General features: G+C 46.8%; 1 protein-coding gene across 1 annotated transcript in view; it reads left to right on the top strand.

Annotated features, from left to right (window-relative positions):
- ADGRL3 (adhesion G protein-coupled receptor L3) overlaps window positions 1-17,753 on the top strand; it is a 604,084-nt gene that overhangs the window by 360,337 nt on the left and 225,994 nt on the right. The window contains exon 13 of the mRNA XM_066574505.1: window positions 9,202-9,385. Within this exon, the coding sequence (XP_066430602.1) occupies window positions 9,202-9,385 (184 nt within the window). The remainder of the gene's footprint in view (window positions 1-9,201; window positions 9,386-17,753) is intronic.

Genomic DNA, 17,753 nt, shown 5'->3' with positions numbered 1-17,753 from the left:
CCCCAGAAACTTGCCTCTCTCCTAATCCCGCAGCAGTCGGCTGCGATACACCTGGACCAGGAGCTCGGCCTGTGCCCACACCCTGACTTGGGCCTCCGCGTCCTCGCCCCCGTCCACGTCCTCTAGGCCTACCACTACCCCTCAGCATGGTGTATCATGAGATTAGCAGAAACAGAATGCTGTAATTAAATGTGCCGCTTATTGGCCTGTGGTTGGAGGCTGACCGCGTACGTAACGCACTGCAGAGGCAGGCAACAATTATGCGCAAGTCTGGGTATTAATTCACCAACTACTACCCCCAGCAGAGACGCAGTAAACTGAAGGCAGTGACAGGCAGGCCTAATATTGTATTTTTTTGAAGTTTTTGGGAACAACCACACTGCCTGTGATATACACTGTATTGCGATTTCCCTGTTGGAGGCTGACTTCGTGTACGTAACGCACTGCAGAGGCAGGCAACAATTATACGCAAGGCTGGGTATTAATTCAACAACTACTACCCCCAGCAGAGACACAGTAAACTGAAGGCAGTGACAGGCAGGCCAAATACAGTATTTTTTGAACTTTTTGGGAAAAAGCCCACTGCCTATATAGCCAGTATACCTCTTTCCCTGTACCACTGTCCCTGCCTCACCAGTACTGCCCCTAGACTCAGTAAAATGACTGCAGACTGAGGACGCAATGGTCTGCACGCCCGATATACAAAAAAAAAAAAAAAATTGTGCAACACTGCTCCCAGCAGCCTCAACAGTACTGCACACGGTCAGATGTGGCCCTAAGAAGGACCGTTGGGGTTCTTGAAGACTAAAATAACACCTAACACTCTCCCTATAGCATCAGCAGCATCAGCAGCACTGTCCCTGATCTCTGTCAGAATGCTTCTGTGGCGAGCCGCAGCGGGGCAGATTTTAATACTCGGGTGACACCTGATCTCACCAGCCAGAGGGGGTGGTATAGGGCTGAAACGTCACAGGAGGAAGTTGTAATGCCTTCCCTGTGCTTCTATTGGCCAGAAAATCGCGCAAATTTCTCAGAGAGGAAAGTGAAAGTAACTCGAACATCGCGTGGTGCTCGTCTCGAGTAACGAGCATCTCGAACACCCTAATACTCGAACGAGCATCAAGCTCGAACAAGTATGCTCGCTCATCCCTAGCGGCCATCCAAGTAATGACCACCAGATTCTGCTGGAAGTGGTGCAGCTCATGGCGAACCTCCCCATGGCACAAATAGTAGCGGAGCAGCGAGTGAGACACATGACTCACAAAAGATGATACAGGATGATGATGGTGAAGCTTGACTACGTCTGAAGGACCTCAGTGGAAGAAGCATGGCCAAAGCACACTAGTCAGGCATGATTGCTCTGTTTCTTGCCGGGAAAGTGCAAAAAGCATTCTTTGATCCAATACCGGAGAGAGCCCAGAAAGTTTACCAACTCAAAGCCAAGGTCCTGGCATGCTTAAGTGTGACTCTAACCGTAAGAGTCCAGAGAGTACACCAGTGGACTTACCAACTGCATAGACCACCACATTTCCAGATATTTCATCAGGTGCACCTAATCCAGAAGTGGCTGCAGTTGTGCCGGCAGCTGGGACAGTGCAGCGTGTTGTCATGAACAAGTACCTAAGAGCACTACCATAGGCATTAGGGTAGTGGGCGAGCCATGGAGATCCCAGAACTGCAGATCAGCTGGTCGACCTGATGGAGCGCTATACTACAGCTGAATACCGGCTCACACCGGTACAGGCCTTCATCTCCACGAAATACCAGATCGCCAGGAGTACCTGATAAGACTGTTCTGGGGTTTAATGGGGGGCCAGGAAACAAGTAAAGGCATTTAATGATGAGACTGTGGGCTCAGCGAAGTCTAGTGGACAGAACAGTAAAGAGCCCATAAGGTCTTTAGAATTGGGCCATATTGCTATAACTATCCAATCACTACTGAACCAATGCAATGTGATGTTAGTTTTCTGCATGCCTATGTTCAGACAGGTGCGGAGAAACGTCTGTGCGAGTTACTAATGGAGGATGGAAATGTAATTGCGTTAGTGAACTCTGGGAATGTGGCAACACTGGTAAACACCAAGTCTGTCTGTTACCCTGTCAGTCTATCTGAGACATTCATGGAGACCCCTATTATCTACCAGACTACCATTGTTTATATTACAACCCCCTATGGGAGATAAGTTTGGTTTACTCACCACATTGGTCCATGATATTATTGTGGGGAGGGACATCAACAGACATTGATTATAGTGGGTTATGCCACACGCTACCCCGAGGCCATACCCTTGCATAGTATGTCATCTTAGACTATTGCCAAGGAATTGGTCCATGTATTCAGTAGAGTGGGCATACCAAAGGAAACTCTAGCAGATCAGGATACCCACTTTATGTCAAGGATAAGGAATGACTGAGTAAGATCCTCAAAGTCTCACAACTGCGCACATCAGTCAATCACCCCAAAACTGATGGTTTAGGTGGTGGACAAGCCTGGTTGGATCGGTGGTGGACGAGCCGGAGTGGGCAAGTGGTGGACGAGCCGGGGTGGGCAGGTGGTGGACGAGCCCGGGTAGGCAAGTGGTGGACGAGCCGGGGTTGGCAGGTGGTGGACGAACCGGAACGGGACGGTGGTGGACGAGCCGGGGCGGGCAGGTGGTGGACGAACCGGGACGGGACGGTGGTGGACGAACCGGGGCGGGACGGTGGTGGACGAACCGGGGCGGGACGGTGGTGGACGAGCCGGGGCAGGACGGTGGTGGACGAGCCGGGGCGGGACGGTGGTGGACGAGCCGAGGCGGGACGGTGGCGGACGAGCTGGGATGGGATGGTGGCGGACAAGCTAGGGTGGGACAGTGGCGGATGAGCCAGGGTCAGCCGGAGGTGGATGAGCCGGGGTGGGACGGTGGGGTTCGGGCTCCGTGCACAGGACATATCTTTAAAATATAACTGTGGAAGTTTGCTAAAATTAAAAACAAAATAGGCTTCCATGGGAGATGGAAAAAAAAGGGAGTGGGGGGGGAGTTTAGCAGCGTCCAATGCTGAGAAAATATTGCAGCTGGCTCTATTTAACTAGCAAAAGTCACTCTGAGGATTTATGCCGACTGAGCGATTTCCGTGCTGCAGCGTATATATATTTGTGCCAATACGCCTCTGCTGCCCATGTGAATGCGTGAGAAAGCGCGGCTGGAGCTCGGGACTTTATCGCGGCTATCCTTCGCTCACACGATTGTCACCTGTGATGCGGCCAGCATGAAAACGCAGCGCTTGTGTGAATGAGCCCTTAGAGCGAGGCAGGGGACTGGCTGTAGTGATCACATGATCCTTCTACCAGGAAGGCTGGGAGCTGAGGAGCGCTGCAGGGGCTACAGCAGATCAGCATTTTAATGCATAGTATTTTTACAAATTGGAGGCCACAAACGGCATTGTCACTTTATTGGGGGCCACAGGGGCATTATTCATTTTTTGCAGGCTGCAAGGGACATTAGTACTTATATTGATGTCACAAGGGCCGATACTTCTTAGTTGGAGGCCACCAGGGGCGTTCTTTAATTTAGGTAATGAAGGCCATTATTACTAAACTGGATGCCACAATGGATAGCAGTGGCATTATTTAATTAGTCCCGCAAGGGGCGCTGTTACTTATTGGTGGCCACGGGGGACATTATTACTTCATTGGAAGCCACCAGGGGCATTATTTATTTAAGCAATGAGGGGCATTTTTACTAACTGGATGAGACAAGAGGCATTATTATTTAATTTATGCCATAAATGGTATTATTTAATTAATGCGGCAGGGGCCATTTTTAATTTAGGTCATGGGGGGCACTTTTACTTTATGTAGGCCGTCAGGAGCATTATTACTAATTGGAGGCCACGGGGGGCATTACTCTTTGAACTGTAGGCCATGAGGAACATTTTTACTAAATGAAGGCTATGAGGAGCATTACTACTGTATTTACCCATGAGGGCTGTTAGTACTTCATTTAGGCCATGATGGGCTTTGTTACTGACTGCAGTACTATGCATGGGAATGTTGTATAGAGGCTTGGAAAATAAAGGCGTGGCTGAAAAATTGGGGAGTCAAAGAGATCTGTGTGTCAATTCTGCAGACAAGTTGTGACCAGAAGACAATATTGTTGCATCTGGGTCGGATAGAGAAGAAAAGGGAAAGTGAACGACTCCAGTCAGTGAGGATGTTACCTGCAAGCACTAGACATAATGGTAGTAACTCATGCCGTCTCCTAGTGGCGGTGTGGAGCTGCTATGTGCTGCTCACTGAAGGGGGTAATATTGGTTTTTGTACAGGGGGATTTCTGGGGGTCAGCGGCATTGCTGGGGGTCAGCGGCATTGCTGGGGGTCAGCGGCATTGCTGGTTTGATGTATCCACGGTCTGCAGGTATTATTTGTTGCTCACAGTCTTGTTATTTGTGGTCATATTGGTCTGTATTCAGTGACCACATGTTGGTATTACAGGGAACATGCCGCATCACCACAGCACCCAAATCTAAGTTCTGGTGCCGGTAGGGGACATGGCAGGGAGCCGGGTGAGCTGTCTTTATACTCCCCCGCTCCCACCATCCACTGGAGTCCCCTCTGAAGTAGGCGTGCGGCACGGTACCCTGACTCTTCTCAGTCACGTCTGTGCATCTACTGCAGAGGGAACCCCGCTAGATTGTGGGAGCAGGTGAGTATATTAGGTATATCACCCGACTCCCTGCCACGCCCCCTACCCTGTGACACGTTCCCTTTAATCTCTATGTGGTCCTTATATGTGGCGTGGTATTTGGCTGCTCTTGGTGTAATGGGTTTGGTACAGTGACAGTATGGCGGTCATTATACGAGTCGTGACGATTGCAGTGATACAACGTGGGGCTTTCACTTTTACAAAATGAAAATAAAAAACGTTTTTTCTAACTGTATACCTTTTTAAAATAACTTTTACTAATATTTGTCCTGTTATTTCTGCAGCTCCATCAGGGAGTCACAATGTGACCATCTGAGTCCAACAGGCGTACGGCTGCGGGATGCTGGCAGGCCTTTTCTAGGCCTCTGGCTGCCATGTTTACCCATTGGCATCATGTGATAGCATTTTCAGGGTACTGATGAGAAAACAGGAAGTCCCCCCGTTTGTCTAATCACCTGGATCCAGTGGTCACTATTGACAATTGCATCCAGGGATATAAATGACTGGGATCAGAGTTTTCTCTGATCCTGACCCTTACAGCTGTCAGTTGGCACCGAGCTGTCGCCGTGATCACGCGGATGGAGGACCCATAAGAAATGTTCATCATAGAGCCTGCGTTATTAATTTATGTTATCTTTAAGGGGTATTTTCATAGCTGTTGCCATGGTTACCGGTCATGAAAGCAGCCCAGAGCTTAGCCAAGCACTAGTTTGTAGCTCTCATTGAAGTGAAGGGGAGCTCCTGCTATTCCCATAGTTCCCATTCACTTTGATGGATAGTGCTCGGCTCTTGCCGACAGATGGTTGGCACAGAGCGCTGGATTTTCCCATCTCGGTTATAAAAAGCCATGAAGAGAATACCCTTTTCATATATCTTCAGTTCTAACATGTTCTGTACTTCATTGAACATTTGCAGCGGTGAGCTGTATTTGCTGCATAGGCGTCTCCCCTCCTACCTCCAACTTGGCTGTGGCTAACTGCTTACTGACCTTTGACTACAATTACTGCCACTTGGCCCACCTACTGTACGACATAAGGCCCATTTGCAATTTTTTTCCAAGACCACTGTGGGTTCCTAATCCGCCCCTGTGGATTAAGATGGGAAGCAGTGGGATGTTTTACTCCCTTCACTATGGTGTGCCATAAGGGGAGTACCGTAGGCTTCCACTGGGTTATCACCATTTGAATGTTTGGATGGCAGACGACCTTGTGGTCTATTAGATGGGGCTAAAGAAACATGAGAAGGACAAATCATGCCGTACAAAAGTGTAAGTGGACATGTATCACAGATGCCGGACAGAACTGTTATAGAGCATATGGAGCAGTCAACAAGGCCGAACATGATTTATGACAGGCTCGCTAAAGTTTGTACATTGGCACCAGGAGTCCAGATGTTAGTCCTCATCTCTACTACAGAAAGTTACGTGTTTAGCCCAATGGCAAGGGCATTCTGAAATAAAGGAAAAAGTGAGTTAAGTGACTTATAAAGTGTGTAAGGCAGGTAGAAGGAAAGCAGACAGATTTATCATGTAAGTCTGATGAAACCCTGGGAAGACCAGCTAGCTCTGTCTACTGGCTCTGCCTATATGGGACACGCCGTACTGCAGAGAAAGACGGCCGAGTCTCTGTCTCAAGTATAAAAGAATGACACTAAACAGACAGCGCTCATAAAACATTATAGCAGAACCTGGGGTAAAGGAAATGTCAAAGCCTATAGGATTCCTGAAGCCCAGCGGGAGGCAGTCTCCAAAGAAATAAAAGCTATGTTGGAGCTAGGGGTAATAGAAGAATCCGAAGACCCCACCGACAATATGCTTCTGCCTATTTAGATTACTGAGTAATATTTAGTTCGGACTGAGAGACACACCTAGCCAAAGTACAGGCAGTGACTAATCTGAAGACCAAAGCATTGTTGGCGAACCCCAAGAAATATCACAGTATGTTGTAGTCAAGCTGCAAATCGTTTCAGGAGGAATACCAGAGTTCGGTGCACGGTTAGTATCAGTCAGGTTGCAGAGGAGTAGGCAGGTGCTGGAGCTTGACTTTGGGCTATAAGGTACAATAATCTCACAATGGTGGTAGTGGAAGGGAGAGGCTCATATGGGAAGTCCAATCAGGCATAGGGCAGAGCCAAGACAGGGAACTGGATCAAGGATATGGGAACCAGACTAAGGTCCAGCTTGGGAACTGTCCAGAAGGTGGAATAGCTCAGCAGGGAATGCTGCCGACTGAAGTAGAGGAGATCCTGTGCTCGATCCGTGACACTCCAGATATTGTCCTTGGTTGGATTTGAACCTCAGTCCCCAGCATTGCAAGACAAAAGTGTTAACCACTGGACCACCATGCTTCCTGATGAGGAAGAGATCTTCTCCTTCTTCTCCTCCTCTGTACAAAGGGAGAAGAGGCATGGGGGCTCAGTGGTTAGTACTGTTTCCTGGCAATGCTGGGCCCTAGGTTCAAATCTGACCAAGGACAACATCTGCACAGAGTTGTAGAACCCCACACAAACACAGGGATAACAAAACTGCTTACAGTTTTACAGATGTTCTCCTTGGTTGGATCTGAACCTAAGACCCAGCACTGCAAGGTAAATATGCTAACAAAATTCACCCAAGATATACCGCCCAAGGTTCAGGTTCATGCCAAACCAATCTTTTTGCCAAATTTGACCTGAAACAGGGTTTAACTATTTCACTTTGCTCAGTAATAATGTTCTAACTAGAGCTGAGCGAACATGCTCGTTTGAGTATTAGCATACTCGATGGTGCTCGTTACTCGAGCAAGTACCATGCCGTGTTCGACCCGTCCCCGTTTTGTCCCCTCTCCGCATTACTACTTCCTGCTGTGACATGCCAGCGTGCACAAGTCCACAGCAGTATGTGGCTGGCTGGCTGAGAGAGAGAGACAGAGAGAGAAAAAAAAAAGCTCGGCACCCGGCGGGTCCATTGCCAAAATGCTTGAGTCTCCCATTGACTTCAATGGGGTTCGTTCCTCGAATAGAGCTCTTGAATTTTACGAACAACTTGACTCGAATAACGAGCGCCCAAGCATTTTGGTGCTTGCTCATCTCTAGTTCTAACCAATTCTACCTGTTTTGGTGCACCAGATTATAATTTTCGGTCTATATGCCCCAGGATTTACTTATGTCATGGGAACGGTGCCATTCGCATAGACTGAAATAATAGTGCATCCTGGTAATAGTGTAGAAGTGTTGCTGGCTTCGTCTTCTGCCAGAGTTGGCTGTAATATACAGCCCGGCTCCTGCTGAAACAGCCGGGATTGGAGTTCTAGACGGACTCAGCTGTTTAACCTCTTAGATGCCATGATAAATGTAGACCATGGTATCTACTTTGTTAGTGGGAAGGGGCTTCCTCTGACTCCCTATTGCCCCCACAATGTGATTGCAGGGTGTTGATGAGTTGACATGACTGGTGAGGGCCTAACAATGGCTCACAGTTCTTAATCTTAGTACATCTTTTAGACTCTCTCATGATATGATCCCTGTCAGTCTAACAATGATGGGCATAATACACTGCAATACAGAAGTGTAAATGTGTTTCAGAACCCTAGGATAGGCCAGCAATTTTTGATTGGTGGGGGTCTGGTGCTCAGGATCCCCACTGGGATCCCCTTATTGAAGTGGCTATAGCACTAATAGGAGCTCCGCGGTCTCTTCAATGTTTATATCAGTGCACAATCAGGTTCCTACTGCAATGTTTCAGATAGCTAGGGGGTTCTGAGTACGACAGGCTTCTCCCATTGAAGTGAATGGGATAAGCCTGTAGCATCCAGAACGGGCGTTACTAATATGAGCGCCATGGCACCCTTCAATTAGCTGACAAACCCCCACTGATCACCTAGTGGGACGAAAACTAAAAGTAAACAAAAAAGGTTCAAAAAGGTAAAAATATCTTTGAAAACAGAAAATAATGTGCATAAAAACATTTACTATGGAGAAGTAGTAAAACATTAAAAACGCACTAATTTGGAATCGCCATAGATGTTTTGAGCCACAGAATAAAGGTTAAAGCCGTACAAGTAAAAACAATGTCAGAATTACGGTTTTCTTTTACTATTCACTCCCAGAAAGTTAATTAATTTGTATTTACTCTAAAATGTGGCACTGAAAAAATCCCAAAAATCTGTCTGCGTTCACTGAACAATAAAGTTCGGACTTTCAGAATGTGGAGATGAAAACCAAAAACATTGCCATTGTCTATTTGGTCTTATGACAGACGTACGGGTTCACTTACTTGTCTGTGAAGAGTTGGTTTACAAACCCCTCCGTCCAGATTCAATAAGGCCGGGCGGCTCAGTTGTTCTGAATGGTGGATACTATGTAGGCTGAAGTATCACCAAGTCCTCATCTTCACACGGGACTCTATAGACAATGAGCCACAGAAACTCATCATATGTTATACTTCGTTTATTTAGTAATTTACGGATTCAGGTTAAAATCCAACATCTAGAGGAGCGACCGATCTTCTCCGCACATTTTGATGTCTTTTGTTTTACAGGCAATGGTTGAGACGGTCAACAATCTTCTCCAACCACAAGCGAAGGAGGCTTGGCAAGACCTACCAGAGAAGGACCAAGTGCGAGCGGCCACCATGCTCCTCGACACCGTAGAAGAAGGAGCCTTTGTATTAGCCGATAATCTGCTGAAAACGGACATTGTAAGAGAAAACACAGAAAATATTCGTAAGTCCAATGCATTCTACCATGTTCTTGTCACAGTGGCTTGGGGACACACTTTACATACGTCCATCGGCTTCACCTTTACATACAGTGAAATCTTTAAGACGACCACTCAAAATTGTATTGAAAGGGGTTCTTGAAGGAAGACGGTCAGTATGCAGAATATAAGGTGGGACTAAAGCCCGGTCACAGGAAATCTGTTCCTCTTCACCTCTTCCCTCATGACATACATGGGTGGTAAGGGTCCTGTCTACACATTTACGGCACATGAGAATGGCTTGTGGCATGTGAGTTAGCAGAGGGATGGGTTGGGTGCCAGCGCCACCGGAGGCCTAAAGTAACCCCCAGCTCTGCCAATGTAAATGAATGCAAACCAGAGGAGAAATGTGTTCATCTTGTCTCCCAAAAACGCACAATAAAAGTGTTTTTAAAAGTCATATCTACCCCAAAATGGTAGAAATAAAAACTACAGCTCACCCAAAGACCCCAAAACTTTACACAGCTCCATCCATGGAAAAATAAAAAATACGCCCAATACACAAAAACACAGCGCTGAGGTGCAAGCAGTTGTGCTTACGCCCATGTGAAGCCGGTCCAACAAGTGCGGTACATCGGGATTCTGCCAGAACCCTTCTTGCTCCTCGCCCTTCAGGCTTATAAAGGCCGTATGAGATGAATGGGATGTGACGCTGCATTGTAGTCCATGCTCAGGAAGGAGTAAAACACGGGGGGGGGGGGGGGGGGCAGATTAATGGAAACCGCCTGAAGGAAAAGCGTCTTAGTTGCCCCGGCACCCGTGCAGAACGCAGCTTTCATTTTATCGGAGTAGCTTAAGAAATGAAAGCTGTGCTGTGATTGGACTACAAAGAGCACTTTTCTTATAGACAGTTTTGGTAAATGAGGTCCATGTATGTTACATTTACCTTAGGTACAGATGCAGCAAAGTTTAACTTGATTATGACAACGTTCTGCCACATGTTATCTTAAGGCAGTGTTCTCCAACTCCAGTCCCCAGGGACCACAACGGGTCATGTTGTCAGGATGTCCTCAGTGTTGCACAGGTGATGTACTTATTGTCGGTGCCTCAGACATTGCCACAGGTGTTCTTACCATAGGATATCCTGAAAACATGACCTGCTGGTCCCTGAGGACTGGAGGTGAAACACAGTGTCTTAAGGTTCACATGGGGAGCAGATGCTGCACAACGGGAAGTTCTGTGGCAAATACCGCAGCATTTCTGAATCCAAAATCCATCAGTGCGATTTTTGACTCGCCCCCCCCCCCCCAATTCTTCGTGGTATCAGCGCAGCCTTTCACCCGCTACCCGCCAGCCTCTAGGGAGTGCAATGCCACGGCCAGTACACATTGTAGTCCTTCATGAACAGGACGAATGATAGGACATGCAGGGATTTATTTCTCTACATGGGACCATCAATCCACATGAATTGTTTGTGTATGGCCTCATAGTCTATAATGGGTCTGCAGGTGGAAAATACCCCAATGTGACTGTGTCCGTCCTGGTGTAAACAGATGATGGCACAGATCTTGGTTGGATGGTGTACTTATACAGAACTATTCGGTCGCCCCTCTGCCGTTTCTTTCTAATCTAAGTAAGCCTAATGTTGATCCCCCTTCTAAGTATCCTAGTCCGCCCCTTCCATTAATTACTGCATTGCTCAGACCACAGAGGCAGCTGACTATAACATACGCCAGGGACAGGCAACAAGAAAGTGGAGGCATCAGAACCACTAACTGTGATGGGCGCCTCTAGGATGGTGGAGGGGCTTAATAGCTCCAAGCTGCCCCCTGTTAACCCCTCCTGGCTCTTTTTTTTCTTTTCATTTTTTTCTTCTTCCTCCCTTTCCAAAGCTCCTAACTCTCTTCCTTTCCGCTGACATCGTCTGAGAGCTCGTTGTGTTTTGCAGGATGCGTTGTACTCTTTGGGGATACTATTTAATCTACTATACATTGTACTGAAAAACTTTTAAAAAATGTTCTAAGTGGAGTTGTAACACCCCGATACACCCGCTGTGGGTACGGCCGGAGGCCTAGTCCTTGTCATGGTAACACAAGGGGAATCGTTGTAGAGGTATATATATATCACATCGTGACGCCACCGCTCCCGCACATGGTTATTCTATATGGCGGAGTAATAAACACAGAGACTTGTGTCTCGGACCTCGGGACCTCGGGAATGGTTGAGGCCCGGCCAAACTTGACTTGAATAAACTTGATTTAACAGACAGTTACAGATATCATTCACTTGCAGCAGTTACAGACAGAAGCTCAGAGGTTGGGAGGAAACACAGGAACAATACGGCCCTATAGTCCACGTTATCTATATGTCACCGGTCCTGGACATTATATATATACAGTACTCCGGAGGAGGTAAAAGGTCGGGGTCTCTCCACATACTCTCTGGCAGACAATTACTGAAGAAAGGCTTAACCTAGATGCACCCCACACATCATCCACGTGAGGGTATCCTAATGGCGGACGGCCACATAGGAAAAATGATGCCTGTAGCATGAAGGGGTATCTGGTACGGGGGGTCACTTTACACAAAATTATTTGGGGGGGTCGCTCTCATTCTGGGGGATTTAGTGACTCACTTGTTCTCTCATGCACTTCACATGTGGTAGGGATGTCTCTCCTTCTCCTCCATATTAGACACAAGGAAACCAGAGGTGTCTCCCTGTGCCCCTGTGGTTTCTCCAGCGGATCGGGGAAGAGGGAAGATCCTCAACTCCTCATAGGGAGCCTCTCCGTCTTCTTCATTTTCGATTCATGGAAGCTAAAGGTGCTTCCCTGCATTACTGTGGGTCCTCCAACAATATGGGCAGATGGACGATCATACGCAACCACTCCCGCTCTCAGACAGTGACATTTATAACCCGGTCGTTGTTACAAGGCTTGTATAAAAAGTCTGACTTTGGCTTGAAGGAATGCCGCCTTCCAATGGGTGGCACTGCAGAGGTTTTATTCCATCTCCCTTATTTGCATATTACCCAGAGGAGCGTGCATGACCATTTGAGTCTCCTCACTCACCGTCTAGGTGCTCTCCCTAAGGAGAAAAGATAGTGTTTATAACCTCACTTGTACCACATGACACAGTAGAAAAGATACATTCAGCAGCAGCAGAGCTAACAGGCAATGATTTTAGAGGAGTTAACCCTTCAGACGCTGCAGCTGTGCAACACACATACAGAAATTAGACATGACAGGTTTGCACAGTGCATCCATATAAGACAGCAATGTATGACCATTATGGAGGGTCCAGGATGACGTTCTGGGACACTACTGAGTGAAATGGCAAAAAAACGCAATTCCACTTGTTTTCATGGCTCACATATTGCAGCAAAAATGACAAATATCACAACAATGATAACAGATACTAAATGTGTACATATGTAGTATATACTGTATGCAGAAAAGCATCAAAGCATCTTGTGCTCCTGGTCGATATGTGAATACCACCTTGCTACGTGGGAGCCGACACTTCCAGGAGAGGCTTCTGCTGGTCACCCCCTTCCTTCTCTGTAAGTGCCGCCTTAGACTTGATTCCTGTTATTGCTGTCGGTTTCTTCTATACAATCCAGGATACTACTTAGGGCATTTACATACAGAATCATCCCCATTCTTCTAAATCTAATGCTGCTGTTACAGTCGCTTAATGTTCAAAATCACAGCAAGAATATTGTTCTGCTAGGTGGTCCTCTGGCTGGGACAGGATGCCAGGTCCATCCATGAGTGAGGCACTACTTAGAGTTCTTGCTGCCTTAGGAACTCTTAGGGTTCTTTTATATGAGATATCTGTCAAGCGCTTAAGCACCCGCCAGTCATCCCTATGATGGTCACTAATCGCTCACTGAATGGAGGCGGTGTGCACTGGAGATCAGAGTAAACAGGTTCATAGATTAATGATTGCCTGTTTATATGGACCAATCATTAGCAGGTTGTCATGCATGCATAAACTGAATGAGTGTCAGGAAGCGTATTGCTATGTTTTTCACACTCATGAACTGGTGAACTCTGGCGGAACACGGCGACAGCAGACATAACTAACAGTCTAGCAACCAAAACACGCACCTTACATACCTGCACACATAACAGGTAGAATTGCTGAAGAATGTAAAAGGTATTCGCTCGTGGATTGACCAAGTCACTTAAGCCCGCAAGCCCACTTCAAGGTTCTTTGTTGTTTTGTGGGTCCCGACTCTAATGAGAAAACTAACCCCAGGAAACCTGCCTGCAAGCAGGGTGATCGTCCCAATAGGGACAGCCCCGTGCTGGAACCTAACGACCTAACTGGCCCAGAGATGGTAAACAATCCAAGCAGCACAGGACACAGCTCACACCAACACAGCATGGAACGCATACACAACTGTACAGGACACACCACATGTCTGGCAACCAGCTCAGACACACAGAACAAGCAAGAAAAGAAAGGAAGGGGGAATAGCTATAATTAAACATTGATGCTTGAGCATCAAGAGGGTGGCGTGTAAAGTGCAGGGAAGGACTGACCCATGTTGGCTAAGGAAGATTTATATTTACCAGAGCCCTGGATCATAATCCAAGGAGTCCAAGAGGAGATGAACTAATGGCAGGTATCTCACAGCAACGCGCTGAGCTCCTCCATTCGCATAATCTCGTCAGCCCAATGTATCTATTGACAGAGCGCTGGAGCAGAGCAGGATATCCACAGAGCTAGGATACAAGATCTCATGGCATTTTGGAACTTTGGTGGACAAATCTGCAAGTTGCAATAGTTATAGGGCCGGGGACAGAACTACAGTCTTTAGTAAGACGCAGCAGATGGTGTCAAGAACTTGATTGCAGAGTACGCTCTACGTTGTGCAGTCCCTAAAAATAGGTAAAATAGTCCTTTCTGTAGACCCACATCGCCAGTAATTAGGAGACACACACGGAAATGCCAAATATAATCTGGAGGGGACATGATACCATCTAGTAGGGAGCTTCTATCCCACCTCTCAAAATGTGCTGCAATGGAGGACTTATGGTTCAATTTTGAAAATACATTCAACTTGTTGGCGCAAAAAAAGTGGTGCCAAAGTCTGATTCCCAAGGGCCAACAAGGGCCTAAAAAAAAGTGTTTACCTGCAGTCCACCAGGAACTAAATGTGCCTGGTTCCATGCCTGGAGGAAGAGCGCATTATCCAAAATAGGCAGAGAGGGGGATGGAAAGACCTTATGTTAGTGAGGTAGGTCTATCATGGGTGTCAGTCTACAATGCCTAAGGAAAATAGCTGCAGGCATGGCAGCAGATGCAGGGGAATAGTACCGCAAGCCGCCTCCAAACCAACCCAATGTTTTGAGTCCACGTGACAACGCTAATCCAGAATCCTCTGCAGGTGGGAGGCTTCGCAATACCTTTGGGGTCTGGTAGATCTACGCTTCTTCTATATTTAGGTGGGAATAGGAGAGCAGACTAACTGATCAGGTATGATTATTGGCCCAAGTAAAGAAAGTCAGGGGTGAATTCATAGAGCAAGAAAAACACTGTGGGGGCTCGGAGCAGGAGCGCTTGTAATACACAGGAAATGCGAGGCAAAACCTTCATATTAAAGAGAGCATGCTGGCCGAACCCTGAGCATGGAGTATAAATACTGGATGCTAGGGCTCCATGCACCCAAGTATCTAAGGGCCTCTGGGCCAGCGGAATGGAAATGTTTGCATTCAGAACAACAACTTTTACATTTTCTTTCAGTTGCCACTTGTAAGGCACCTTTGTGGTAGTAGCTCCTGCCAAACCCCCAGACCAGCTGCTTAGACCTCATGAGACTCTCCTTTATATTTACAATGGAAAGGACAGAGGAAAACTGACATAAAGAAGAGAGTTCGACAATTTCTCAAGCTCTGAAGGACCTTTACTAACACATGACCATCTAGAATTTGTTATGTAGTGCATTCTACTAAGCCTATGACAGCAGCCTATTATACTCTGCAGGAGGCAGGGTCTAATAGGCTGAGTTACATGGCAGACATGGAGGCCTTTGTCATGCTTGCAGCTGCCATGGGAACCCATTGGTATCTTGCAATTACACTTTTGAGTGCCGATGAGTGACAAAAAGAATCCCCTCCCCCTGTCATCTCCTTACATGCTGCAGTTGCTATTGATTGTGGCATATAAGGTGTTAGCCTGCCAGGTTCTGAGGTTTTTCCACATCAGACTGTTAGAGCAGGAGCGAGGCTGTCAGTTGTCAGCTAGGCCACCACCTTAAAAAGGTGTATGTGCAGGTTCAAATTCCATCAGTGGGGTCAGTAGAAAGGTGTACTGGCTGTCACTAAGGGGTTAACTTCAAGGTTGGGCTGTAGTGGAGCAGCAGAACTGAATGGCCTTTACATGAGAAAACTCTTTTGGAATGTTGTCATTGTGATGTGTTGGTGTGATTCATGGTACTGCAAAAAGCTCTTTGAGGGTGAAGTCCCCAGTGAATGACCATTTAAGGCACTTGCTGAGTTCCGATATTAAGTTATACAATAGGACCCTGAAATTGTCGCAAAGAAAGGAATTACAAGTTTTTGCTATAAAACATCATGAATACATTAAGTACATAAAAATAAAAGTTCCAATACAGCATTGAATGATGATCAATGTCAGGGAGGTGCGTCCCAGCCGCAGGGTGCAGCGCTGAAGGAGAGCCAATAACATAATGGCTTCATATATGGAGTTCTGGGCCACAAGTACAAACACTCCCCTTGTTGTCCCTGGAGACGCTGTGGTGTCGAGTCCATTGTTAAGGACCGCTACACAGTCACATAACCTTTCAGGCCTTAGGTTCCAAATTAGTTCGTATCTGGGTGCACCAAGGAGGCCAAGAACTACACAAAGAGTCAGTTTTCAGTTCTCCTCAGATACGTAGAGTGGAGCCACGGCAAGTATCCAGCTCACTCTGCTTAAGGCGCACATACTCTGAATGTTTATTAACTTTGCATAGGTTTCTCAATACAGGAAAGGAATGCGTCATTAGTCACAGCGTTAATCTCATTGGGTTAGAAAAACATTACAGCATAGTGTGAGAATATATATGAAATGTCCTTCAAATGTTTATTCCTCCCGGACGTTATCTCGTCCTCCCTTGTGAGTTTGGATTGTCGCAGCGTCTTATTAGCATGATTCGTTCTTTTCCCAAATCTCAGGGCGTGGGGGAGTCTCTTCTGATAACGATTGTACCAGGCACCCAGACTTGGTTTTTCTCGGAGGAATAAAAACAAATCATTAGACACTGTACGGTACCTCCTGCTCTAAACTTATTTCTGCTTGAATTATTGTTTCACTACGCACAAGCTTATTTATATATTATAATGCTCCATTTTGTATCTAGCAGCCATTTTGAGACAGATTCTTCCATATTATGAGCCTGTACCTTCTCACCATCACAGGACGTCACACTGAAGCTCTACCTCCAATAGTGTCAGGATTTCCATTGGATAAACTTGTTGCCACAGTAACCACGTCGATCAGATAATAAAGTTAGTTTTGCCGACTGATGAATGCTGTAAAAACAAAACCCAAAAACAATGGTGGGGAAAGATTCCACCCCACCCCCACCAACAAAAAAAACTGAAGAAACGTTATGCAGCATATTATATGTACCCCAGAGTGTGGCCGCTGAAAAACACAACTCCTCCCACAAGCACAAGCCCTCCTCCCGCCACGTCAGAGAGTTGTGGCCAAAACAATAGCCCGGTCACTAAAGGGTTAATAGAAATAAATTGGTCGTCTGCTGGCGCCATCGCTCTACTACGGCTCACACATTCTCATTCTCAGTACCAGCTTACAGAAAAAATGAATAGTTGAATCAATGCTGCAGGGTAATAGTGTGTACAGAGGCGGCCCTGCACCCGGGGGGACATGTGAGTGTTCTCTGCACTGATTGGACAAGGAGAGGGGGGACGGTGCAGCCGTGGTATGTATGGCTGCAGAGCTCTCCTCATGATCCATCGGCACACTGACGGATCACTGAGGCAGTGGTCAGGGCTCTCTGGATCTTGCAGACCCCCCTGTCTCTGGACCATAAGATTTCTTCTTGCTAACAATTGTGTCTTATAGTCAGAAATGTCTGGTATGTAATAGAGTCAATATATTATGTAGTCTGTGTAAATAGGCGGATGCCAGCGGCACAAACTGGATTGCTGGTCCCAGCGAGGCTGATAAAAATGCCCAGTCCCAGGCAGGAGCCCAAATCAAGCATCCTCTAATGCAGCAAAAGAAATCGTGTGCGGGCATAATGGTGCAAGTAGAAAAGATACTTTGTTCCTCCATACCAAGAAGCGACGTTTCCACTTTCTTGATGAAGAGTACTAAGTCGAAATGTCGCTTATTCGTATGGAGGCATAAAGTATC

The sequence above is a fragment of the Eleutherodactylus coqui genome, chromosome 7 (assembly GCF_035609145.1).
Source record: "Eleutherodactylus coqui strain aEleCoq1 chromosome 7, aEleCoq1.hap1, whole genome shotgun sequence".
NCBI classification, from domain to species: Eukaryota; Metazoa; Chordata; class Amphibia; order Anura; family Eleutherodactylidae; genus Eleutherodactylus; species Eleutherodactylus coqui.
The sequence above is the reverse complement of the archived record's forward strand: the minus strand, read 5'-3'. Positions and strand labels throughout refer to the sequence as shown.